Source organism: Alosa pseudoharengus, unplaced genomic scaffold (assembly GCF_046254945.1).
Source record: "Alosa pseudoharengus isolate Yale_2024_CS ecotype anadromous, Long Island Sound unplaced genomic scaffold, YU_APseudo_1.1 YU_APseudo_1.1_scf_10, whole genome shotgun sequence".
Lineage (NCBI taxonomy): Eukaryota > Metazoa > Chordata > Actinopteri > Clupeiformes > Clupeidae > Alosa > Alosa pseudoharengus.
In genome coordinates, this window is record NW_027468565.1 from 8,115,001 (window position 1) to 8,142,370 (window position 27,370).

Here is a 27,370-nt window from a genome sequence, read left to right on the forward strand (position 1 = left end):
AGACTCCCTTGGCGGTGTTGAAACTGGAGAGTGTGCTGGACCCCACAGAGCTTTCCACCGTGAGTGCTGAGAGACGCGGGGTCCACAGCCCCCACCCCACAACCCCAGCCACCTCCCCCACCATCACCACCACCACCCGCAACACTGCCCTACACGACTGCAAACCAAACCACTGCCCCGTCTAAACAAACCCAATCTCACACAAACTCCCCAGCCATTACGGGTTCCCCTGTACAGACATAACGATTATTCCCCCCCCTCACACACACACACACACACGAATACACACATGCTCACACATATTACAACTCACCAGACCCAAGCCAGTTTGATAGTAGATTTGTGGATACAGCATGGACATGGTCAACATCTGAGGGGCTACTTTCACACAGTATCCCTCCCACAGATTGGTTCAGGGGAATGTTCGGTTATGTAGTGATGTACGTACAGTACATGATCAGGGGCCAGGCTTTTTCACTGTCCTAAAGATGTATTAAGTAGCAGTCGTCTTATTGGTGTATTTTACAGCTCTCTACAGCTTTTTTCAGTTGCGACAGTCTCTCCACAATACAGTATTTGTGGCCATATTTGTAGAGCTGAGGAGCCTGTGGGCTCATTTTGAGATGGCACGTCCGCTCTCACATGGCCAATGTGTGTTAGAAATGACCAGGCCAGTTGTCCATGGGCTACTTAGCAGCACGGCGAGGGATTCATTTTTCACACACACTTCCATCTCTGTCATGTCAGGGAGCCGGAGCTACCAGAGCCAGCATGCTAGGGGTTAATGAAGGTCAAACACCCTCTGCACACACACACACACACACACACACACACACACACACACACACACACACACAGTCTTTCTTTCTCTCACACACACACACACATGTAGACACACACACCACTTCTCACTTGGCCTCTGTCATAGATCTCCTGATGGCACCGTAGACCACGTTTAGGAGTTATGTCTTTAAATATAGAGATGGATTCGTTTTGAATGGTCTTAGGGGGGTTAGAGTTGGGGTGAGGATGTTGGGGGGCCTGGCTGTCTTGGCTCACATCAAACAGACCTGTTCCTCTAAGCGAGAGGGAGGGAGAGGGGGGGGGGGGGTAGGGGGTGGTGGCAGACACCTCGTTGGGTGACTGCGATAAGACTCGGGGTGTTTAGACTCCAGTGCAGGCTCCTAGTGTTGAGAGAAACCTCTGTCTCATTAGACTCATTTAGCTGTAAAGAAAAGCAGCATGTAGAGTAAGCAGTAGAAACCAGAAAGCAAGTTAGTGACCTGATCTCCATACAAACACACACACACACACACACACACACACACACAAACACGCACGCACAGGCATGAACTCACACACACGCACACACACAGCTGCTCTAAAGCTACACACTGCACTACACACATCCCACTCACTGCTTCTCCAGTTGCTGACCCACTGTCCAGTAGCCACTTGTGTTGAATAGTAAAATGCTGCCACCTGAACACTGTATATAATATATAATGGTGAAATGTAGTTTTGGTACGTTGCCGCCTTTTGTTCTTCACTTTAGTCAGCACACGTACTCCTCTGACGTCACCTTAGCGTACACAGAACTGCCCTCAAAAGTAGCTGACCAGTGAGGGCTGTTTTATTTCAGGACTTGCGCAAGCTTTGTCCCTGACCTGAGGTATGAGGGGCCGCACCTGACCGTACCGGCGTGTCCGCGCCGAGGTCAGTGAGGTGTGTGGCGGGGCCTTCGGCCTGGCATCATCTCCTCCTCATCCTCATAATGAACGAGTGTGTGAAATGCATGGCTGCTGGGTATGCCGCCATCGCTGCCTTCACACACATGGCTCTTGCTGGCATTGGTGGTGTGCTGTGTGTAATGTATGCAGTTTGTGCTATGCGTTTGCTATGGTTTTATTCAAATTCACCCATTTAATGTAGTTTTGCATTCATGGTCATGGCTTTAACCTTCAGCCAAACTGGTAAGAGAGACCAGGTTAGCACATGTGCAAAGATATTAGGGTCACTAGATCACATGCATGGGATTTGAAAATACACTGATCTAAATGGATTAAGGCTTCAGTTGAAAAATTTAATTGGAAAGCATAGTGATTGAGTGGTGAATTTGGGAGAAGTGAGGAGTTTGGTTGCCCTGTGCTTGTTGTGAGTTTTTGCTCTGTACTGGTGGCATGCTGTTTTGTATTTTCATTTGTTCAAGTTTTTGTGGTTGTTTGTCAACAAGTTTGCTAACAGTGCAACCAACTCAACACTCCTGCTGAATTTTGCATATGCTAGGAACTAGTTATCCTTAGGGATCCAGATCAGTTCCCGACTCAGCTCATATCCAGAAGATCTTAGCTAAACCCACAAAATTAGCCATGGGCCTTGACCTCTGACCTGTGACCCCTGAGCTGGCAGCCAGCAGGGCATCAGTGACCAATTGACTGACATAAGTCCTTTGGGTGGGTTGTCCACAGCCGCAGTCCATGGCCGAGGTCCTGGCCAAGAAGGAGGAGCTGGCCGACCGGCTGGAGAAGGCCAACGAGGAGGCCATCGCCAGCGCCATCGCCGAGGAGGAGCAGCTCACGCGGGAGATCCAGGCCGAGAACAGCGAGCTGGAGACGGACAACGACTTCTCCGTACGTCCAACAAGCATCGCGTTTTCACTGCGTCATTCTTACAGTTATTTTCACAATATTCACTGGAGATGTGAAGACCCCTTAGGCCTTCTGTCTATGTACTGCCGTTAGAATTCGCAAATGTAAAATTTGACTTCCCACAAGAGTTTGTACTTCTGATGCTGCACAGTGGCAGCTGTATGGGCTGCGCTGAGCTGCAGTAATGTCCTGCCACCCTGGGCCCATCAGCCCATAGCTAAATGGAAGTGAGGGAGCTGAGCTGAGCGCTGCTCTTGTGTTTGTTCAGGCCGGCATTGGCTGCGGAGGCTGTGGACTCAACCTGGACTGGAGCGACATGCTGGCTGACTACGATGGTACAGCTGTTTTGTGTTTTATCATTTCCTGACTGTGTGTGTGTGTGTGTCTTGGAATGCTCATCTTACTCTCTGGCTCCCTGTGTGTGTGTGTGTGTGTGTGTGTGTGTGTGTGTGTGTGTGTGTGTTTAGCGCGGGAAGCCTGGAGGCAGAGCACGTCGTGGGGAGACATGGTGGAGGAGGAGCCGGCCCGACCCCCAGGCCATGGCATTCACATGCACGAGAAGCTGTCTTCGCCCTCACGCAAAAGGTCTAATTCACACACACACACACGCACACACATGGACATACACACAGAGACATGCACACACACACTAGGTCTCACTAGGTGCTGATATACACACAAACGTGCATACACATTTGCATGCACATGCATTCAGTCTTACACAAGGATCACTCCATGTACACACACACACACACACACACACACACACACACACACACACACACACAGGCCACATTTATCTCACTCTCACTGACACAGTATCTTGCTTCCATGCACATGCAGACACATCACACACACACACACACACACACACACACACACACACACACACACACACACACACACACACACACATAGATACACACTCACACATAGACATATCTCATCCTCACACACACACAGACCTACTGGCATACACAAATACACAGACCCACTCCCTCCAGCCATTCATCACACTGCAACCTCAGTAATCTTCAGGGCAACGAGACCCTCCTCTCCTATTTATATCTCCTTGGCCTTCTCTCCCTCTCTCTCTCTCTCCCTCTCTCTCTATTGCTCTCTCTCTCTCTCTCTCTCTCTCTCTCTCTCTCCCTCGCTCCCTCCCTCTCTCTCTCTTGCTCTCTCTCACACTCAAAGACTCACTTCTCTCTCTCTCTCTCTCTCTCTCAACACCTGTTGGGTTACAGTGCAGAGGCCTGACTCACGTCGTCCATCATATCCCTTCAGCTTTATCTTTTGGGAAAAATGCTCTTCCCTAAATAGTATTAAGCAGATGTCACCGCCGCATTCTTGCTAGCTCCGTCGAGCTGGTCTCTCATCAGATAACAGCTGAGTCTGGCAAATATCTACCGGATTCGTGCCAGATCAGGGCCAGATCTGGGCCTCATCCATGTGGAGTCATGGTCAGATCAAAGCCGGGCCTGCCGCGGAGCTATCTTTTTGCCGCTGTCTTTTAGGGGATCTGTACGGTCAGATGACCGTGAGATGAGATTCTGAGGCGAGGGGAGATTCTGACAGGGCCTTCTTTCCTGTGGGCTGTGAGCTAAGCGTCTGTGACATGTGGCGGAGGCGGAGAGGAAACTCGATGCGCGCGAGGACAGTACTGCAGGAGGCTACTGGGTGGGAGGACGGAAGACCGCTTTTATCTGTGGTCTCTCCACTAATGCCACATACAGTAGATGTTACCATTTCATGCATTGTAACAGACTTATTACCTTAGGCTAATTTACATCTACAGTCCCCTGGCAGGGCACAATTAGACAGTAGTTAAGACAGTATAGTGATATCAGTATAAGCCATAGTGATTTGATGCCAAGGTTAGTTCATTTTTGTCCCCTGAGGCTGTTCTTCACTGTAAGCTCTCCTGGATAGATCCCTGGATCTCACTTCTGGTAGAATTCAGTCAATTTTTTCCCAAGCATTGGATTAGATTGATGGAATGAAGGTTCAAGGTTTCTCATTTTTTGCAGCATCATACAGCATGGAAGGGAGGGGTGTATTTGATTGGCTGTTGGACTGAAATATCAACTGACATTCCCTATGTACTTTACCTTAAAGCTTTTTTTTTGTCCCGTAGGACTATTGCCGAGTCCAAGAAGAAGCATGAGGAGAAACAGCTGAAAGCCCAGCAGCTTCGGGACAAACTACGAGAGGAGAAGACCCACAAGCTGCAGAAGCTTCTGGAAAGGGTGAGCAGAGAGCCCAATGAGACATGCAAACACACTCTTTTCACCCCTTCACATCACCCCCATATCAGGTCCAGTCGAGAGAAAGCCTTACTTTAGAACCAATCTTGTCCCTAACTCAGGGATTTTTTTAACTGATTGTGATCCAGGGACCCCATTCCCATTCTGACTAAGAAAGCAACCTGAGGACTCTGACAGTGAAACAGTGAAATCATAATTTGATGTAAGATCAATAAAGCCTTGAAAACCCTTTTCCTAGCCTATACCTGATATGGCTGGGGAGCTGGTGTCTCCAGCTCCCTAACTCCACCCAGGGCTTGGTTCTCTTCTCCAGGCTCTCAAGTTCATTCAAAACCCACTTCATTAAACATGTAAATACACAGAGGAGCAATACACATTCTGCACATATTGATCCCTATTTTTGTTGTCAGAGGGATGATGGGTTGGTCAATGTTAAGATTCATCTTGAGCACAAACATTTTACACCAGGTCAGTGTTTTCCTTTATCTACTGTAACTCTCCAATTCTCATTGTACTTCTGTCTTCTTCTACTCCTCTTCTGTCTCCTCATCCTCGTCCTCATCCCCCCCCCCCTCTGTCTTTCTCTCTCTCTCTCTCTCTCTCTCTCTCTCTCTCTCTCTCTCTCTCTCTCTCTCTCTCTCTCTCTCTCTCTCTCTCAGGAGAAGGAGGTGAGGAAGTGGAAGGAGGAGTTGCTGGACCAGCGGAGGAAGATGATGGAGGAGAAGCTGCTCCATGCAGAGTTCAAGCGTGAGCTGCAGCTGCAGGCCATTGTGAAGAAGGCCCAGGAGGAGGAGGCCAAGGTAGGGCTGAGGGGTTCAGACAAGTCGAGATGCTGCAGCACATTGTCTAAGAGACAGTTATGTGTGGGGGGCACTGGGGTGCAAGCGGTTGCTGTACCACAGTCAGAGCCAAGTTCCCATTGGGACCTGGGTTGGAAGAAGAAATAGTTATGGGATGAGCGGTTGTCTCATCCCTTTCACCTTTACATCTAGGCTAGCTCTGGGACAACTGGTGTCCTGAGCTGTTAAATGTCAAGTACTTTAATCACCTGGGACAAGACTACTCTCAATACTCTCTCAAGTTTGACATGTCCTCTAAATTAAAAGGGAATAAGTAACAAGTCACAAAAAATCTCATGCAGCCTGAATGTACAGTTGTTTGTGAAAGGTTTGTTGTAAGAGCTCCATGGCTCGCTGTGCAGGTGAATGAGATTGCCTTCATCAACACGCTGGAGGCCCAGAACAAGCGGCACGACGTGCTGGCCAAGCTGAACGAGTACGAGCAGCGGCTCAACGAGCTCCAGGAAGAGCGCCAGCGGCGGCAGGAGGAGAAGCAGGCCCGCGACGAGGCCGTGCAGGTACGTAGATAGATCGCTAGATAGATCGATAAATACTTTATTGATCCCCCCCAAGGGGAAATTCAAGGTACACACTAGGGGTTTCATCGCCCGGTCAAAGACTCGACCAGTCGACTGTTAAAATCGTCAGTGAACTAGTTCTGGACAAAGTGGATAATGGCTGAATGGGTTAGACATTATTATGAATGGAAGTACTTCATAAGAACAGTAAGAATATGCCTGCTATGGATTACCATCTAAAGATGAAACACTCGCTGTCAAAGGGAGCACTACCAGTAATGTTCGCACCAACACTGTACATAATAACTAGTCGATAACTATTATGAACATCTTGTCAACTAGTAAGTATCAGTAGCTGTGAAACCCCTAGTACGCAGCATATTCAAGTGTGGTGTGGGCATAGGTGTGTCTATGGGTCTGCATATACATTATACTATGTTTTTGTACCTTTTGAATTTATTTTCATTTGAGTATTTTTGCACATCTGCTTTTATTGATATATACTCCGCATTCTCACACGTAGTGGGATTTTGGATGGAAGTGTAAAGCGAGTGTGTCTCATGCCCGTGTGTGTGTGTGTGTGTGTGTGTGTGTGTGTGTCTCAGGAGCGTAAGAGAGCTTTGGAGGCAGAGCGGCAGGCCCGTCTGGAGGAGCTGCTGGTGAGGAGGCGTGAGCAGGAGGCGCGGATCGAGCAACAACGTCAGGAGAAGGAGAAGGCCAGAGAGGACGCTGCAAGAGAGAGAGCAAGGTCAGTCACACACACACACACACACACACACACACACACACTACATGTCAGTCTCATACTAGAGAGGACTGGGAGCATCCTTAGGTGTGCACGAAAACAGCTCACATTGGTTTGGCTTCTATAGTCGTTTTGTACTGTACACTGTCCTGTAACATGTCAGCCACACAAGTACACTCACACATCCTCCTCCTCCCCCTCCTTCAGCAGCAGCAGCGTCTTGGGCCTTAAGCTAACTTTTCCTGATTCAATCCCAAGCCCATTGCACCTCACCTCACCTTACTTCAGTTCATGTTCTCCCTCCCTCAGTCAGTCAGTCTCTCCCTCTCCCTCTACCTCTGCATCTCCGCTCCCATCTCGGCCAGCACCCACCCCCCCACCCCCACACACCCCCCCCCCCCCCCACCCATCCCCCCACCCCCCCCCCCCCACCCCCCCACCCCCACACACACACCCCCCGCCCCACCGGGGCTCGCTGGCTCTCTGGCCAGGCCACTGGAGCCTGTGTCAGCAGACAAGGGAGGAAGGACACAGGCTGATGGGATTGTTGTTGGTGGAGGGGGGTAGAGTACAGAGCGCAGACAAACCCATGGAGAGTTGGAGTGAGAAATGAGGTGTGTTTTACTGACGTCAGGGAAAAATTGCTGGCCGAGGAGGATAATTGACAGATAATAAAGTATGGGTCTATCTCCGGATTCTTGATAGAGAAGATTAGAAGACTAGAGGTTTGATTAATTTGACTAGAGGTTTGATTTTTTTCCCTGTAAACATTTTGAAACCAAACTGTTATCACAGTAGATTATTCCTCAATTTACTAGTTTACAGGGTAGTCAAGTGTGTGTGTGTGTGTGTGTGTGTGTGTGTGTGTGTGTGTTGTGCATCCAGAGACCGTGAAGAGCGTCTGGCAGCTCTGAGTGCAGCTCAGCAGGAGGCCATGGAGGAGCTGCAGAAGAAGATCCAGATGAAGGTGAGTGGAGATGAGCAGGAGCACAGCACTGCACTGCACTGCACTGCACCTCACAGTCCCACCACAGTGACACCTGGAGATGAATTGCTTGATGAAAACAATCCCACTGCGGACATCAATTACACCACGTTTATTAATATCCTTGTCCTGTGTCTGCTGCTTTTTATTCCATTTTGCTTATCCTCATTTGTTTCCTTGTTGCTTTAATTGTTTTGTCCTTCCACCTTGCTTCTATATATACACACACACACACACACACTCACTCTCTCACTCTCTCACTCTCTCACTCTCTCTCTTTCTTTATTTCTTTCTTTCTTCCTCTCTTTCTCTCTCTCTCTCTCTCTCTATCTCTCTCTCTCTCTCTCTCTCTCTCTCTCTCTCTCTCCCCCCAGCATGATGAGAGTAGTCGTCGGCACATGGAGCAGATCGAGCAGAGGAAGGAGAAGGCAGCTGAGCTCAGCAGTGGTCGTCACGCCAACACCGACTATGCCCCCAAGCTCACGCCCTACGAGCGCAAGAAGCAGTGCTCCCTGTGTAACGTTGTGGTGTGTACCTGCACTCGCTCGCTCACTCAATCACTCACTCAGTCGCCCCGTTAAATACACACAACTGAGGTGCGTTTAAATTCGCAAACATCGGTCAATGTTCGTGAACGTTTGCGCAAACAGTTTTCTGTTTGACTTGAGTTTGCCACAAACAGTCAGAGGGCAGGTAGTTCGCCGTGAACATACAGGAGTGCTAGAATGTTTACACCAAATCATTCAAATGTAACTGTTCAAATAAACTATGGTCGCCGCAAATGTTCACCTCTGTTCAAAGAATTTGAACACATTTCTAATGTCCTCTGCCATACTACACAGATGTGTGAGGTCGACACGGACAAAACATTTAACTCTGTTATGCTATATCAGATTCCCTACTCGCTAGCTATGGATGAAATACTCCTTTTTAATGTATTCCATTCCATAGTCCATTTTGTCATATTTTGACTGTTTGGACTGTAAATAGCCGGATGTCACCGGAATCCAGTAGGCACCGGCGTTCCAGACTGGCACACACTGCCCAGCACTTGGTTTTTCTCCACCCTCTGTGGCTTGGCAGCAATCACACATAAAAATGCTGACTGGAAGGTGATTCAGAGGATTTTTAGAAGAGAATGCATTTAAATGAGGATTTAACGGCATTCATTAAACATGAACCCCGAGGCCCAGATTTATAGCCGGCCATGATTATGCCCTTCTTGTTTATTTATTTATTTATTTACTCCCTTGCATTCTTTTTTTTTGTAATGACAGGCAACAAATCTTTAGTCCCATTTATCAGCACTGGCCACGGCTTTCACTGCCACGAGGGTGAGACACCTTGGAGCTTCAGACTGTCATCTGATTAAGGCCGCTGGGAGGGTGTGTGTGGGGGGGGGGGGGGCGGTAGATGAGTGAGGCTTGATGGTGATGCTTGTGTGCGTGTGTGTGTGTGCACTGTTGAGTTGTGGGGGTGGGGTGGCATGAAGGGACGAAATCTTGTTAGAAATGTCAGATGACCTTGGCCAGTGAGTGACACCAGCGATCATCTTTAGGTCAGTGGGAAGCACTCTATTTAATCACGTTAAAGCGCAGGCCATGCTGCTCCCCACCCAAGCTTGGGTCCAGGGGAAAAAAAACAATGCACCCTTCTCTCCACACATCCGTGTTTGTGTGCAGAAACCCACACAGGACAGCAACCCTTGCTTGCTTGAGCTTTTAATGTCAGCCGGCTTGTGGCCTTTTAGTATGTTTGGGCCGTCAAAGGGACGTGCCTGTGACGTGAGAACAACCCAAGCCTTCCGTAAATCGTAAATGTCCTCTAAGATGAGTAGCACAGACTTTTCACTGCAGATGCTTCATGTTCAATGGCATCAGAAAGACTGTATTACTTCTTCAATGAGTTCAGTTTAGTTCATGTTACCTTAGGACTGTCCCACACACTTCATAAACATCTCTGTCGTGATGGATACTGTCACACTTGTCACTTTCATGTGCCGACTCTTTTATGCGGCAGAGGTGTCTCGTGAACTGTGAGCAGAGCCGTAGCGACTGAATAGCATCTCTGGTTTTCAACATATGTCCTGTCACCTGAGTCTCCGGCCCTCTCCTTGGAGGACAATGCCCCATCCTGTGGCTCTTTGAACCGGAGGCACGGCTCACTGCACACTGTGAAGGTCAACATTTGAAAATGGCTCGCTTCACGAACATGAGGCGAGCGCCACCGCTGTAGAGGACTTTTAGGAGTGCTGTTGCCATTGAGATTGAGATTCTCTGAGCTTGTCATTGGATTCTATTTGCTTGTAAGAAGCACAAAATCAAAAAAAAAAAAAATCATGATTAAATGCAATGAAAACATGGGTCAAATACTATTTTATGCTAAGCTTCTAGGCTGGATGGTTCTGTTTAACTTTATGAAGTTGCCATGTCATTTTTAGGATGGGAGACCATGGTGGGATATGTTGTGAAAAAAATCAGGACTCCCTGTTTAAAGTTTTACCTTGTGATGACAAACTATAAGAGAGACTCTCCGTACACACAATAGAAAGAGTTTTCATTCATGGTGCGGAGGTGAAATCTCTTGATCCTGCTGCCGTGTGACATGCTTTGATATGTTTCCCTTCAGCAGGTCCCCATGGGGCTCTTGGCTTCTGTGCTTTTGTGTCCGCCTCTTGTCTTCTCTGCCGTGACCTGTGTGTGTGTGTATGTGTGTGTGTGTGTGTTGTCCAGATCACGTCCGAGGTGCACCTGTTCAGCCACACCAAGGGCAAGGGGCACCAGCAGGCAGTGCGGGAGAGCAGCAGCATCCAGGGGCGAGAGCTGTCCGACGAGGAGGTGGTGAGTATCTCCCAACACCGCTATCCTTCAACACACACACACACACACACACACACACACACACACACACACACACACACACACACACACACACAAACACACACAAAGACATACTTGTCGTCCCACACTCCTAAATGCACACCCTCAAGCACTTGTAGACTCATTCTCATGACATTCACTGTGGTGTACATACACAGAAACAGAGAAGAACATACAGACACCGCCATGTTCCTCTCCTACACTCTCCAGCTTCCCACTCATTTCTCATATGTACACAATCATTGGACTTTTACATTCGTTCGGTTGCTGACAAGCATCATTTCATCTTAAGTGTGTACGATCCAGAAACATTCAAAACATTCACTTAGGCTGCTTTGCACCTAATGCCGCCAATCCTGCACCTGCTTACCAGCGGTGTAATCTGTGAAGAGCGCTCTCAACCCGCTCTTAAGTGCAGCCTTTAGCACTTATAAATGTCAGCACATGGATGATCACACTAAAAGACATGTCTGAAAAACAAGAGTGACAGTTTTATTTTTTTTATCCTTTCATCCATGCCACACTCCTCCCTCTGCATTTCATTTTCCTGTCATTTCATTTAATCAGATACCCCCCCCCACACACACACACACACACACACACACACACACACACACACACACACCACCTTCCTCCAATCATTTCAAATCATCATGAGATGATGCTCCCCGTTGTCTGCTCTCTATCTCGGTGTCTGCTTCTCACCCCTGCCTGTGGACAAATAAATGGGTGTGGAAATGTAAACAGTAATAGAGTTCAGTGACACTAGCGTGGGGGTGGGGGTGGGGGGATGGTGACATCACCCCTCTGGAACCCTTTCGTGACAGAGAGAGTGTGTGTCCCGCCAACACCAGCCCCCCACCTCCCCACCTCCCCAGCTTGTGCATGAATCGGCGTTAGCTCGTTAAAGATGGAGTTTCTCGGCAGCAATATGAGATTGCCTTGGCCGCCCGGCCCCTTTGTGCAGCTGACAACTGTTGGTGCTATATGCTGCACCTTTGGCCTTGGCCTCTCCTTCATCTGTAACCTCTTTATCAGTGGGGCATTTTTAATGCACACACACACACACACACACACACACACACACACACACACACACACACACACACACACACACACACACACACACACACACACACACCACTACTCTAAATCATTAGCCTCTACGGCAGCAGCTATTTGTCCACCTGTCAGAGTAATAAACAAGACAAAGGCAACTTTATAATGCCACACTGTCACCTTTGCACCAACAATCACACTATGGTCAGTGGTGAAACATCACCTTTTAAAATGATTTAAAAATGTCTACAATTGTAAAACGCTGTGGATTCTACAGTATGTAGAGCAATATTTACACCAAGAATGGCAATTTGCTTTTACTGATAAGTGAGAAGCTGTGGAGTCCATTGTAAGACTTTGTTGTGCAATGATTTTGGATAGATACAATGGAGCATTATGTTTGCAAGTCTAACTGGACATTTCAATATCCATATTTATCTATAGAATATATCTTTAATATTCATATCTTCAGAAAGTATCTTCAGAATGTATCAGACTTTTATCATGTCCTGCCAAGGTCATTTCTCTATTCTAGTGTAGAAAAAATGGAAAATTGAAAGTGGGGAGCCGTCTACTGTACAAATCTTTACTCTCTGTTCTAGTAATCAAAAATGGATGCAGTCCCCTGCCAACCTGATCTTGGCTTCACACACACACACACACACACACACACGCTGGAAGAGTAGCGAGCCAGCCAGCGAAGCGAGGACTTTTGTTTAGATAGACTCACGGTAGCGAAGGCTTTTCTTGATATTTATGTCCTTGCTGGGTTTTGGCTGCGCCGTATTTCATTCATGCAACCGCCAACTCTTTTCCAGTTGGGACTTCCATAACTCTTGTTGGAGTGAAAGATTTTTAATTAAAATGAAGCCGGCTGGCTGAACCGTGCAGAGGTCAGGGTATAGTTTCTCAGCCAGGCGCGGGCCGCCTTGGCCCCCACATCCTCGTATTTAGACACATTCCACCGTTTTAAGGACCGAGGCGGGCGAAATTGAAAATAAGGCGATTATCAACAGAGTGCACAAGGATCGATGTGGCTGGCCAGGGCTGGGGGGGGTGCGTGGTGGGGATGGCCATCGCTCTACTTAGGCTTATTGGGTGTCATCCTTTCAGCCACAGTGTAACGTATGGTGCACCTGTGACCCTCCTGACGCCCGACGTATGGGATTTTAATTTACGGTCCACCCTTGCCTCCGCACCAAAAAACAACCACTGACCTCTCTTCTTGGCGGGGGAGACGCAAGCCTCTGAGACTTCGGAGTCTCTGAGAGGAGCCACTGTTGTGGACATGGGGACACTAGGGGTTGAGAGATCTCAGAGACACAGACTTCAGGAGTCTTAAGTGGAGGGACAGAAGTTCATCTGTTTGAGGTCAAGGCAGAATGTTCATGAGGCTGGAAGTCCCTGCCTTTTAAAGTATTGAAAAGGTCATGATCAGTTTTGGATTAAAGGTTTGATGCAGGTTCCCATATTTAGCTCACGTGATTGGTTGTACACATTAGGTTCTTAGGATTCACTTAGAGTTGAGTAAAAGACAAAGGGGCACTTGTGTGTAAAGCATCCTCTTCTCAAGACCCATGTAAAAATAACAGCAACAACCACTTTTTGACAAGTAAAAAAAACAAACATCTGAGGGGATAAGTGTCATTACTTTGCCTTCCACCCTGGTGTTTATTTTTTTACTTGCTTGCTTTTTTTGTGAGATTGCAGCCAGACTGTTGGCATGCCGTATCTCTCCACTATGAAGCACTCTTCAGCTTGATATGAGGTGCTTATAAAAGCCACGGTAGAATTATAGGAAGACCCAGCATGGCCGGTCACATTGGTTTAAGTAAAATACATTGTCTATGAAAGTATGTTTAAAAAGGGTGGAAATGTATAGGGCATGGCCATGTGGGAAATATTTCAGAAAGATACCAGTGTGTAACATAATCCGGTATAGATTGACTGGTACAAAAGGAATATTAAGGCTATCGTAAGAGAATCTAACATAAGTATTGTGTGTGTGTGTGTGCGTGTGTGTGTGTATGTACGTATGCTCGACACCTGATTCCTTATGGTGTCTTCTGGTATGACATACAGCTGTCTGTTTTCACACCATTCTGCTCTCCTCCCTTTGTGATGGACAAAAGACAGGAGGGTCGGAGGGGGGGAACATATCACTTCTTGACATGGTGATCCTGTTTTTTTCTGCACAGGCACAGGAGGTATGATGTTTTGGGTAGTGTCCCGTTACTTCCTCGCAGAACAGTTCGGACGTTATTGTCAGGCTGTCCTGCCCTTGGGGTCTAGTTTTCCCCTCTTTCTCCTCCTTTCCTTTTTTCCTCTTGCTCCCTCTTTTATTCCTTTTTTCTCTCCATCGTTTGTTCTCACCTGCTCTCTCTCTGTCTCTGGTGACTTTTCTTTCTCTGATTTTACCTTGCTGTCCATATCCTACAGCAATCAGCACACTTACCACCCAGCGCCCCTCCCTCCCTCCCTCTCTCCCTTTCCAGTTCCACCCCCCAGCTATACAGATGTATTGTCTTTTAGGTGTCGGCAGACACCTGTCTGTCATAGGGTGTCATGGTGGCCCAACACACTTCACTCATGTCGTGGCAGTTGGCCTGGCTTTAAGTGGCAACAATAGATGTTAATCCAGCGACTTTGATGCATGTGTGGGGCAGCTGTCATGTTTTTGGTGCCATGTGTCTATGTGTTTTGGTGAAAACTAAAGACACAGATGATGCCCCCCACCCCCCCATCAGAGTGGATACAAAAATCCAACATCCCATGCAGCGGTGAATTGTTTTGTTCATAGCAGCCTGTTTCCTTTATTATAGGGTTTCCGCGGGGTCTTAAAAAGTCTAGAATTTAATAATTTCAAAGATTTTGCATACTTGGGGCCCTAATTTGTGTGTCGTGCAAAGTGCAAAGTCAGCAAACAAAGCTCTTGCGCATGATCTACAGCTATCGTGTTGCATATGGGAGCATTCATCAATGTCTTGCCCATGGTGTTAAACTAGCAAATACATTTTGTCTAGTTATTAAATTAGCTTAAGACTTTGCCCTTTGCCCATTAATCAAATTAGGCCCCATTGTCTTAAATTATATTGAGTTAAGCATTAAATATATATGTTCATTTACCGCTTCTTGCGGCACCTGTCATTTTGTCACCTGTTATTTATTTATTTTTGAGAAATGTGTTGGCGGCATTCATTGCTGTTTCTATGTGGGCATCAGTACACTGCAATAAAACGTCCGCTACTACTTTTAAAGTAATTCTGAGTCCGATTTTCTGCAGTTTTTTCATATTTCATGTTGGTCTTGTTCTATAAATTGAACTCATAATGGTCATACGGTCATAAAAAGTCCTAAATGTTGCTTGATGAATGTGTGTGTGTGTGTGTTTGTGTGTGTGTGTGTGAGTACTTTAAAGCTTGGTCACTGTGTTGGTCTCCACACAAACCTCATTGGGTAGTCCCCAGAAACCCCCCCCCCCCCCCCCCCCAGATATCATCTCAAGATGGGCCGTGTCTGTGAGGTGTTACAGAAACAATCCCATTACAGCAGCGGGAGGAGAGGCAGATCGCCTTTCACAGAGATTACCCAGCAGATGCCACTCCACTGAGAGGCCCACTGGTTATGACTGCAAGGCCCAACTCCTCTGTCCCCAGGGGGAAAAGGGGTCTCCACACACACACACACACACACACACACACACACACACACACACACACACACACTGCACATAGCTCACACACACACTGCACACACAAGACGCACACACGCACACTCATCCCTCAGCAGGTAACACAATATGGCCCCAAATATACCAATGTCAGAGGAATGCTATCAGGCAGCAATCTTTGTGTCAGTGAACTAATTCATTAAGGACAGGTGACAAGCCCCCTTCTCTGTGAGGTCATTAAAACTGCATTGTGATGTTAAAACCTGTGCCTTTCCTAAACCAAGGAAAGCTGATAACCCCCAGCAGAGCTGGAAGCCATCAAAGTCAGTCTAGTTATCCTCAGAGCCGACTGCTCCAGACATTTGTTTAATATAGCCTTCCATATACATTAATTACACTTTTAATTAATTTCGGAAAAGACATATGTTTATCTACATATTTTTCCCCAAATCAAGATCAGATACTTAGTTTCAATTCAATCCCCTTCGTAATTGTCCTTCAGTGATGTAGTAGTAAAAATATTCAATTCAGTATGAGCTTTAGAATGACTAAGACAAAGTCTGTACCATAAAGTAACAATTATGGTGTTCTGTTATGTGTGTGTGTGTGTGTGTGTGTGTGTGTGTGTGTGTGTGTGTGTGTGTGTGTGTGTGTGTGTGTGTGTGTGTGTGTGTGTGTGTGTGTGTGTGAGAACCCTTCCACCCACGGTCTGGTGGAGGTTGAGGGGCCTCCGCTGCTGCTTGTCTTTCAGAGTGTGGCTGGCTGCTGAACTCTTGAAAGCCCCCATTGAGCTGGCAGGTGCTGGGCCAGGGCTGATGACCAGGGGGAGAGGCAGGCACCCCTCTGCCATCCCCTGCCCCATCCCTATCCCCACCCCCAGGCCAAGGCCAGCCAGCCAGCCAACCACCCACCCACTGCCCCCTCCCCAAGCGGCCTCTCTGGCCTCCCTCTCCCTCCCGTCCCCTCCTGAATGGAAACTCTTATCTCCCCGGCTCTGCCATCCGCAGAGGTGCCGGATGACAGGCTAATTGGATAATTGGTTTCTGGCACATGCATCATGTCGTTTAAATCGAGTTACATCCGTCTCTTTCTCCCTCCCTCTCTCTCTCTCTCTCTCTCTCTCTCTCTCTTTCTGTCTCTCATGCTCTCATTCCATCTCCCTTGCATTTTGGCCCCTCTTTTGCATTTTCTTTCATTCTCCTTCTCTTTCTTCCTTCTTCTTTCGTTCTCCCTGTATGTGGAAATATCAGCGTCATCAAAGAAGCATGAGGCATGCTGGAGGGATGAGGGTAAACCCCCTGCCCTGTGCTTTGAATTGTGTGTGTGTGTGTGTGTGTGTGTGTGTGTGTGTGTGTGCGCGTGTGTGTGTGTGCGTGCGTGTGTGTGTGTGTGCGCGCACGCTAAGAGCTGTAGAAGCCCAGGTAATTACAGGCCACAATAGTGGTAGGTGGACAGGTCACCTACTGGCTGTCCTGAATCTCACACCTGCAGGATAAGTGCTCAGGTCCTGCAGCATGGCCGCACACTCTGGCCCGGAGAGTCTCCACATAGTGATAAGGATGCCTGTGTGTGTGTGTCTGCTGAGTTGCCAGTCTTTGTAGCCTTTGTTGCTGGAAAAATTGGCAAAACAGTCTTTCTATGCCGTATTGTGTAGGGATTTATTTTTTTTTTCATATCATGAAGGAAGAATAGTTGGCACAGTTGGGATTACTTCGAAGCTCTTTTTCAACTAAGAGGAATCTTGTCAGGCTCTTGTGCCATGTTTTGAGATTTGTCATTACGAATCGCCATATTGATCTTGGCAGTCATTGTCATTGTGCCACCTCATTCATTCAGCCTGTCGAGCTGTCATTCCCACAATGCATTTCTCCACTCACCTGTCACCTGTACATTCTTCACCCTGCTCATTAGTCACCCAGAGCACAAAAGGCTGGACGTGGTTACATTTTTCATACCACTGTTTGGCGCCTATTGTTTTACTGAAGATGAAATGTGGCTTGTTGTTTCTTGTGTGTGTGTGTGTGTGTGTGTGTGTGTGTGTGTCTGTGTGTGTGTCTGTGTGTGTGTGTGTGTGTGTGTGTGTGTGTGTGTGTGTGTGTGTGTGTGTGTGTGTGTGTGTGTGTGTGTGTGTGTGTGACAGGAGCACCTCTCCTTAAAGAAGTACATCGTAGACATCGTGACGGACAGCTCAGTGCCGCCCGAGAACGCCAAGAATGGCGAGGAGAGGCAGCGCGCTCGCAAGAAGGCCAAGAAGCTCCGCGCACGCATGAACTCCAGGTGACTTGCAACACTCTCACACTCACTCACCCCCCTCTCTCTCTCTCTCTCTCCCCCTGTCAGTATCACTCACTTTTTTCCCCTTCTGTCTCTCTCACAGACTTATGTGAACACACTTTTCATAATTCTTTCCCTCTATTTTTTTTGTTCTGGCACTCTGCCCCATCTCTCTTCATGCTGCTCTGCTCTCGCCTCTCTCTCTCTCTCTCTCTCTCTCTCTCTCTCTCTCTCCAAGTTGTTTTGTTTTCTCATCCTTCATCCCACTTCTCTCTGTCTTTCGCTCTCTCTCTCTCTCTCTCTCTCTCTCTCCAAGTTGTTTTGTTTTCTCATCCTTCATCCCACTTCTCTCTGTCTTTCGCTCTCTCTCTCTCTGTTTCTCTCTCTGCCCCCACCCCACCCCACCCCACCCCCCCCGGTGTCATCTTCTCGCAGGCATAAAGGACAGTATGTCTGCTCAGGGCGCGGGCTCTTTATGAGTGACAGGGAGATGGAGAGCAGACGCCGGCTGCATCTCGCCTGTCGGCAGAATAACACTGATGAGCTTAATTTATGACCACTTTCTGTGATTGGGGAGGAAAACTGAGAATCGATCTGAGGTGGCGGGGAGCGAGGGAACGAGGGTTATGGGTAGGGGGGGGGCGGGGGGGTTCTTCGTCCTCACCCCCCCCCCCCCCCCCCACACACACACACACACACACACCCCTTTACACACACACACACACACACACACACAGACAGACATGCGCGCACACACACAGTCGCCGCGTTCACCTGTTAAGAGCTTTTTCCCTAATTGGCTGCCATGGCGCTGCCAAAAGTGAGGCCTCCCGTAGTGTACAATAGTATGTTAAAGTATGTGTAAACCATGCCTATTTTTCTTGCCCTGCCGCTATTGATTTTTAAATGAAGTATCAAAGAAAATCAATAGTAATCAACAAATAGGAGGCAACATGCCACTGTGTCACATCCCTGCACCCGAGCTCAATCCATTTTGTAGCCCTGCCACAACAGTGCCTGCTCGCCTGCCTGTGAGGGGGACTGCCTGAAGACATGGGATGGGGGCATTTTGGGAACCAAGGAGGTGTGTGTGTGTGTGTGGACGGGAAGGGTTGGGGGGGGGGGGGTGTATCATGATTGGACCCTTTGTAGTCATTAGCAGAAGTACTGTGTAGCTGCTGACATGTCAGGAAGGTGGTCTAGCCTCAGAAGTTGACTTCATTGCTCTGTCCTCTTCCATTGTCCCATTACCATAGCCACTTTTTCAGGCTTTTTGAAGGGAATATTCTGAATATTCTGTGTGTGAGCCCTGCATGTCAATTTTAATGATCAGACGTGGTGTAGTAGCACTATGCTGGGACATTTCTGTCAGGTTGGAGGATATGGTGGTGATTGCGCAGCCCACGGCTGTGTAGTCTGTGTGGTTCCACCTGCGGAGGAAGAAGAAAGGGATAGAGAGAAAAGAAAGAAAGAAAGAGTGAGAGGGAGAGAGAAAGACAGAGAAAATGAGTTCCATCTATTTGACCTATACCATAATTTCCCAACTATTAGCCGAAGATTATACATTGATTTTGCAAAATTTCTTCAGCTATGAGGTTAAATCACAGGGGCAGTTAATATGGTATTAATATGGTTTTGTATTTTTAACTTGCATAAAAAAGTCCTGCAGTTTATACACAATGCGGCTAATACACAGGAAATTCCTGTACTCAGATCTTATCTCATAGATTCGGGTTTATTCAGTTGTATTAAATATGATTAGCTTCATTAGTGTATATGTGGCCATCATTTGACAGCTTGGCATCAGTGTAGATTATTTTCACTCTAGAGTATACTGTAATCCAAGCCTTTGATGAGGTCAATACATTGAAATAGAAATGGGATGCTCCCACAATCCGCAATAATAAGATGGGAAATTGGTGGGATGATCCTTAATATTTAGTCAAGGGGGTAGGCCTCAAAATGAGAGCATTAAAACGTACATTAAAAATAACCTGTAATCCATCGATTCTTTCCTTGTTTCTATCTATTTCTATCTATTTCTGTTTCTTGCACTCACAGTATCCGTTCCTGGCCTCATTTCATCTTTCTGTGGTCATTAGTTGTGCTTTCTTTGGGCCGACATGTGTTCATGTCTCAGTCTTCATGGCTTTCTCTGTCCACCTCTTCTCTGCCTGTCCTTCCCTCCACTTGCACACTCTCTCTGTGTTTGTCTGTATCTGTTTCTGTGTCTCTCTTTTCTCTCTCTCTCTCTCTCTCTCTCTCTCTCTCTCTCCTTCTCACTCTCTCTCTTTCTCTTTCTCTCTCTTTTCTTTCTTTCTCTCACACTCTCACTGTGTTTGTCTGTATCTGTCTCTGTCTCTCTTTTTCTCTCTCTCTCTCTCTCTCTCTCTCTCTCTCTCTCTCTCTCTCTCTCTCTCTCTCTCTGGTCATAAATAAGCGTTCTATCTGCGCTCCACCTCCCCTTGCACTGACACAGGCAGGTCTGCTGGGTGGGAAACGAGGCGTTTTATTGGAGCGCAGCATGGCGTTTGTAAAAAACAACGTGGAAGCGGGCTGATGTGTGGAGGGGGTGGGGGGGGTGAAAATGGCACCGAGTGTTTCAGCGGCCTCCCAGTTCGCCCCTAAAGCCACCAGCCCAGCCGTCCAGCCTGGGACGCCGAGCAGAGGACAAGCCTGTGCAATTTCCGCGTTTCGCCCTGATTTACACGCTCACATGTGCGATAGATCCACATGTGTTTTTAAAAAGGAATCCTAGATGTGTGTTTTTAATTAACATATGACTCGCGCCTGAAATTCTGTCATTGAGGGGATTAAAGATATTTAAACGCAGGGGTGTGATGCTGGACAGAGCTAGTTGCAGGTCTTGTGTCTCTTTCTCTCTCTCTCTCTCTCTCTCTCTCTCTCACTTACTCACTCACACACACACACACACACACACACACACACACACACACACACTCTCCCTGACGTCCCCAACGTCCCCCCCTCCTACTGCATGGGAACAAAGTGTGCAGTGTGTAACTCCACCCCTGACGGAGAGCTGGGCACACAAAGGCCCTGCTGTTAAGAAGCGGAGAGGGCCGATCACTGCCCACACTTATTCCACTTCAGCCTCTCTCTGGCAGCAGGGTCCAGGAGCGGAGGAGCTGGAGGGAGGGAGGGAAGGAGGGAGAGAGAGAGAGAAAGTGAAAAAAGGTAAAAAAGTCATGTGACCAACATCTCTTTGTGTGTGTAGCAATGACTATATATACAGTCATTGGTGTGTATACACACATGTGCATGCATAGATAGATGCACACACAGTCCTAGTTTAGGCCACAGTGGGTTTCATGCCCACTGAGCCGGGCGATCCAGTGACGTCTCGCTGCCCTTAACCCCGGCCAGAAACCCGACCTCTCCTGGCCTTCACCTCCCCACGGCTCCCTACCGCAACCCCTGCGCCCCGGCCTCCCACAACGGACCCGTAAGCCCAAACAAATTTCTCCACTCACCTCACCAGATCCCTCTGTGTGTTTTCCCAGTAAGCCACACCGCACCCCTCTGCAATTTATGGGTTTGTTCACATTCGGTCCCTACACCAGGTGTCCTGTGTGATGCAGATTTATTTGTCCTTTATCCGTGTGCTCATATTGTCCCCGTGGTGATTTAGGGCCTTTCACAGATATGTATGTCACCTTTGTCGTAGGGCTCGGTAAAACACTCGTGGTGAATTGGAAAGACAGGGCCTCTTGGGGTTTCTTTTAAGCATGGATACTCTGAACATGCTTGTTGTGTTTATTCATTCTTTTACCTTTTTAAAAAAAAAAAATATTTTAATTCAATCTAAGTCATTGACATTTTTATAGTTGGGTAGTTGGTTGGGGCCTGCGTGTCCAACACAAGTGGAGGTGAATGGTGGGGCAGGTCGCGGTGATGAATTGATTATTAGTTCTGCATTGTAGCTTTGCTGCTTTTCCCTTTTTAACCCCCCCTTCCCCACCCCACCCCAAGCCCACCCCTCAGCGTCTTATTGCTGATTGCTAATATTTATAACCCCCGGGCCCACTTAACAGGGTCTGCCGTGGACGGATGATAAATTGCTCAGCAATTGCTCCCCGTTTAACCTGCGCCGGCGTAAACCTGTCAGAGATGAATATTGTAATGCCGCGGAATGACGAAGGGGGCCAGGTACAGTTCAGGCTCGGGCGCGAAAAACCCGACAGCGTTCTTAATGCGCGTCTCTCTCGCCCCCACCCTACCCCCACCCGCGCGGGAGGACGTTGCGGTAAATAACGCCACGCTACGGAGCAATGCTGTCCCTGCCTGGGTGAGGTTGGGGGGTTGTGCCAGTGGATCTAGAGGATGTGTGGAAATATTTAGTCGTCAGCAATGCCTCTGCTATCTGTCAATGTTTGTTTTGGGTGACAGTTGAATTATTTGTGTTGCTTTGTTTGGTGTGTGCTGGTGTACAGTCTAAGATCTGGACCCCCTCCGTCTCCTCCCCACCCCCCGCGCCGAGAATTGTATTTCCAAAGTTAAATGGGGGGGGATATGACTGACAAAAAATGACTGTACAAAATGTGTGCCTGGTTTGACCCATATGTGTGCAGCACAATTAAAACCAGCTTTGATTAACTTTCACCTCAGAGTTGTTTAGTCTGTTGGGTGTGCAGCCAGTTAGCTTTGCTGTCTGCGTTCTGCTTTCTCGCCCTATCACCCTCGCACATCTACTGCAGGGCCAGATTTATTTCCCCCCCCCAACTGGCGCAGCCTCCATAGACGGGTGTTTTTCTCCCCCCCCCCCCCCCCCTCCACTCGCCTCCCATCCTCCTCGCCGCATTTTGAGTGAAGCGATCAGCTGACACTCAGGTCGGATTGTTTCTGTAAGCGTAAGGTAAGGCTCGCAGTGGCCTTGGCCTCGTCTGAGTTTTCCTCTCTGCAGTGCTGCGGTGCGATGCGACGTGTTATCAAATTCGCATGCGGTTCATGCACTTGGGTCAGGAGATTTATCAGCCTGTTAAAGATGAGGGTTCAGGCCACATTAATCCCACACAACTCAACATCTGCTGCAGGCATTTGATCATGATCTTGAGCGGCGGAAAACAGTTTGAGCTATTTGTTGAGGAAACCTGTCAGACAGTTGGTCCAGAAAGTGAAGTTTATAAAAAAGATTAAAGGAAGTGGTTGAAGTGGTTGATTGCATATAACAGTTTATGTATGTAAATGTACTGATGAATGTAAATTTGGTTAAGGTAATGTCTATAAATGAATTATAAAAATATAAAACAAAAAAGCATATAAAATAAATAGTTTAGTGAGGCTATAGAGACTATACCTGGTCTTCTTGGAAGCGATCTGTGTCTAGACTTCCAGAAAACATTTTTTTTTAATTAGGAGCAATCCATGGTTATCAGCCGACCAAGTTTACCTCAATGTCCAGTCTGGTGGATAAGCCTATGGTCAGTATAATTGCTCTAGCTGTAATCGGCATGAAAGACTTGCAAGAGCACTCACTCGTTCACAAGCAAGCAAGGCATCTGAACTAAGGAGGCATCCACTGTCTGGCGTCTGATCCCTTCCACTGCTGATCCGTCCGAGAGATTTATGTATCGATTGGACTTTTCACTTTTTTTTTTTCGACATTGTAATCCGTTCCCATAACTCTTGCTTGCCTGCACGTGAATATCTCGAAGCTGGAACCGTTCTGTAGGGGGTAGGGGTTTGGGGTGTTGGTTTCTTGATGCCGTCATTTCGGATTGTTGTTTCTGTGGCTCTCTGGGAGAGAGCAATTGACAGCCAAAATAAACAGGCTCAGTCCCGGCTTGACCTCGGCGACCTCTGCTTTTGTTCGTTCTGTTCGCTTATCTTCCCTACTGACAGTGATGACTCCTCACCCAGACACTGACTGACTGACTGACTGACTGACTGTTTCTCCTCCACCTCTGCAGGGCGAAGGAGTACGAGACGACGATCGAGGCGAAGGCCCAGGTCCCAGACTCTCCATACAAGGCCAAGTAGGTTTCTCCTCTGCATTCTGCTTTCACACCCCTACACTTAAACATGCCCACAGACTGATAAGTGCTGCAGAGGTCTATAAATTTGCTGACACTTTTCCTTTAACCTCCATACTCTTCACAGGGTTTCTTCACAGGGTTTCACACACATACAAAAAGAGTGTGTGTGTCTGTGTGTGTGTCTGTGTGTGTGTCTGTGTGTGTGTGTGTGTGTGTGTGTGTGTGTGTGTCTGTGTGTGTGTGTGTGTGTGTGTGTGTGTTTGTCTCTGTGTGAGTGTGTGTGTGTTTTAATTGTGGTTTGCGCATTCCTGTGTGTCCAGGCTCCAGCGGCTGGTGAAAGACCTGCTGAAGCAGCTCCAGGGCCAGGAGAGTGGCCAGTGGGCCAACAACCGGGTGACCGGTCTGGACCGCACCCTGGGGGAGATCTCCCGCATTCTGGAGAAACAGGTACATCAGGTCAAGACCTCTAACCCCAATCCAGCCCAGCCCAGCCCACCCCCAATCCCCTGTCCTGTCCAGCAGGCTGACTGCCAGTCCTCTTATCTCCTCTGTATTCAGGAAAGACCCGCTGACCACCTCCCCTCCTGCTATGTTTATTACAGCATCGCCTCTTACTCAACACCAGTGATAAGTTTTTCATTTGTGTGTGTGTGTGTGTGTGTGTGTGTGTGTGTGTGTGTGTGTGTGTGTGTGTGTGTGTGTGTGTGTTCATCCGAGCACTGATGTGGTGGCTTAAAGAAGATGTCAGTAAGGTGTTGCTGCCGTGCCTCCTATCTCGGCCCACCATCTCCTGCCACTTCCTCCTCTGGAATCAGATCAGATCCCAGTGACGGCTCTCTGGCGTCTGCCGACTGAGGCTGATAGCAGGCCGGACATCTCTGCGTCCATCTAGCCCGCAGTGGGAGGGGGGCCTGGGAGAGTGGAGGGGATGGGGTGGGGGTGGACGTAGTTGGAATGGAGAGGGACTCCTCTGCTGCTGGAGGGCTACGAGGGTTTATTGTCTTTGGGTGGTGGTGAGGCCGGGTGGAGGTGGAGGGGTGGACGTTGGTGGTGGTGGTGGAGGGGCGGGGATTTTTTTTGGGAGGCGGTGGGGGGTGGAAGGAGAGAGTAAGGCGGGGGGGGGCGGGGTGTACGCCTGATAAGCCCATGCTGCTGGCTGCTCTCCCTGCTCCGCTCAGCCCTTTGCTTGGCAGCCGGCCGCCCCGTCTCATAGTCAGCGCGGAGTATCGCGTATCCCTCCCCTCCCCTCCCCTCGCTGTCGGCCCCGGCCCCGGCTCCTTGCCCTCGGTTATTTGGTAATGAGGGCCAGATTAGGTGCGTGTTTGTGCTGAGCACATGTTATTAATAGCGGGAGCTCCCAGTCATTAGACGGGCCAAGCATGTTTCCAAGGGTTTGCCTGCGCTCGGCTTGGCTACCGGCGCACGCGCGCGAGGTTGCGGCTTTCGTACAATAACATGTTGGTTTTTCGAGCGTAAATGTAGACCAAATGATTTTCGAGGCTCGCAGGCAAGGGAGCTTTTTTCCCCCTGTAGCCGCTCAAACCAAATTTTTGGCTTTGAGTGGCAGCTATGCTTCAGCTGTGCCAGCCGTGGCACGTCGCCCTCCCTTGGCGGGACTGTTTATGTAGCAAAGAAAAATAAAACTTTTTGAACCCTTTCTTTTTGGTTGTTGAACAGCACGATCGGGAAAACCTGCCTGCAAAAGCAGTTATCATCGCAGGTAATCACCCGAGGCCAGTTTTCAATTCAGCTCCTTTCAAAAGGCAAGAGTGCTGTCACGTTAAAGACAAGTGGCTTTTATTTATTTGTTTTAAAACCGCTTTGTTGCCACAGACTCATCCACATAAAATTCCTTCATGAGCGTCAGGGGCACTCTATAGCTTCTGATGATGGGGTCCTTCCCTCCTCTTGTTCAGCCTGGCTCTTACAAGGTCACTACAGCGTGATCGATAACCATGGGGCGTCCCCAGGCACCTGCCACTCTGTCAAGCCCTTTCTTTATGAACAGAGGCTATATACTGCCCTTTGAGTGGCACACTGTAATTCTCCCATCAGGCCCGCCCTCGTGGCAGCCAGGCTCAATATAGCGCTGGGGCTCGCATCTGGGCCGGACCTGGCCCACGCTCCTCCCCCTCGCTTTAGGGGCCGGGTAGAGGGGAGGGGAGGCGTGGCACGGCAGTGGGTGGGTGGCAGAATGGAGGGCTGATGGTGGGTGTTCTCCCAGTCTGGAGGAAGAGGGGAGGGGAGGGGGATCCCCAGGGAGAGGGCAGCCTGGCAGGAGCAGCCGTTTAAAGCAGGGGGTAATGGGGAGGGAGGAGTCCAGGGGGAGGAGAGGAGGCCAGCTGTTAGGGGAGCATAACGGGGCTGATGCTCACACCTACACGTCAACACACACACATTTAGATGCACACACACACACATAGACCATTTTAGTGAAGCAAACACACCCATAATACCAACATCAATTGCATGTAAACATCCCTATCCCAAAACCTTTCCCTCCCTCTTTTTCTCTTTTTCTTTCTTTCTTTCTTTCTTTCTTTCTTTCTTTCTTTCTTTCTTTCTTTCTCCCTCTGTCTTTCCCTCTCTCCCTCTCTCACTCCTAGACACACACACACACTCTCTTTTGCCTTCTCTTGCTCTCTCACACACACACACACAAACACACACATACTCACGCACACTCCACCAACACTTAGCCAAACACACAGACACTAACAAGCCCGTCCACAGTGTGTATTCAAGCCTGCTGTGACCCAAGCCCCAAGCCCCCCCCCCACCCCCACCCCCACCTCTGCTCTTGTGTAACATTAGTCCTCGGAGGGCCATAGGTTAGTGGTTTCTTCCACGTTCCCTTTTATTGTTGTTTCGTACCCCCCCCCCCCCCCAAACTCACTGTCTTGTCAAAGTGTTAAAGTGAACCGCTCTTGAGCTCTCTTCCCCCCTCTCCCTTGCACTCTCACTCGTGCTCTCACTTTTCCACATTTATGGAGTAACTAAGTGTTTGTGGATACGTCTGTTCTTTGAGCCGGGATCTGGTGGGAAATAGGGGTGTGGGGGGGGGGGGGGGGGGTATTTGCCGTCACCGCCGCCGTACAGTATCTGGGCTTCATTTAAGCTGTCCATCAAAATGGTCCGCACCCTGCACCTCCAGCAGCGCCGGCCTGGGACCCCCACCGAGCAGCGCCGCACCCTGGGTCCGTTGTGCCTTGTGGCGGGGCCTGGGCCTGGTCCGTCAGACCAGGGCTTCCTCCTCCTAATTCCAGGGCAAAGTCAAATAAATATCGTCTCTGTCAGCGGGGAGGTCTCCAAGTACCTGCCCCCCACCCCCCATGAGCCCCCAACTCCTAGAGTCGCTGTATGTCAGGGCCGTTTAGATTATTTGACCTAACAAGCATCTCTAGTGTCGTTGACTCACCTACTAGATTTGTTTTCTTTTTGTTTTCCCTGTCATGCAGGCCCATATCTGATTCAGTGTCCACTTTCTCTC

The 27,370-nt window shown here is 48.6% G+C and overlaps 1 protein-coding gene across 4 annotated transcripts in view; it reads left to right on the plus strand.

Moving 5' to 3' along the window:
• The window catches only part of scaper (S-phase cyclin A-associated protein in the ER), a 104,244-nt gene that overhangs the window by 27,383 nt on the left and 49,491 nt on the right, over positions 1 to 27,370 (plus strand). For 3 of the 4 annotated variants that reach the window (XR_012981675.1, XM_076262501.1, XM_076262508.1), the window contains exons 9-22: positions 1 to 59; positions 2,469 to 2,630; positions 2,917 to 2,983; positions 3,116 to 3,233; positions 4,786 to 4,897; positions 5,575 to 5,715; positions 6,117 to 6,272; positions 6,878 to 7,020; positions 7,903 to 7,984; positions 8,377 to 8,529; positions 10,735 to 10,842; positions 17,751 to 17,887; positions 23,815 to 23,880; positions 24,201 to 24,327. The exon at positions 1 to 59 is cut by the window's left edge and continues 406 nt beyond it. Coding sequence is in view for 3 of the 4 variants with exons in the window: in XM_076262501.1 (XP_076118616.1) it covers positions 1 to 59; positions 2,469 to 2,630; positions 2,917 to 2,983; positions 3,116 to 3,233; positions 4,786 to 4,897; positions 5,575 to 5,715; positions 6,117 to 6,272; positions 6,878 to 7,020; positions 7,903 to 7,984; positions 8,377 to 8,529; positions 10,735 to 10,842; positions 17,751 to 17,887; positions 23,815 to 23,880; positions 24,201 to 24,327 (1,631 nt within the window). In the remaining variant the exon portion in view is untranslated. The remainder of the gene's footprint in view (positions 60 to 2,468; positions 2,631 to 2,916; positions 2,984 to 3,115; positions 3,234 to 4,785; positions 4,898 to 5,574; positions 5,716 to 6,116; positions 6,273 to 6,877; positions 7,021 to 7,902; positions 7,985 to 8,376; positions 8,530 to 10,734; positions 10,843 to 17,750; positions 17,888 to 23,814; positions 23,881 to 24,200; positions 24,328 to 27,370) is intronic. The other variant, XM_076262506.1, reaches the window with a different exon arrangement.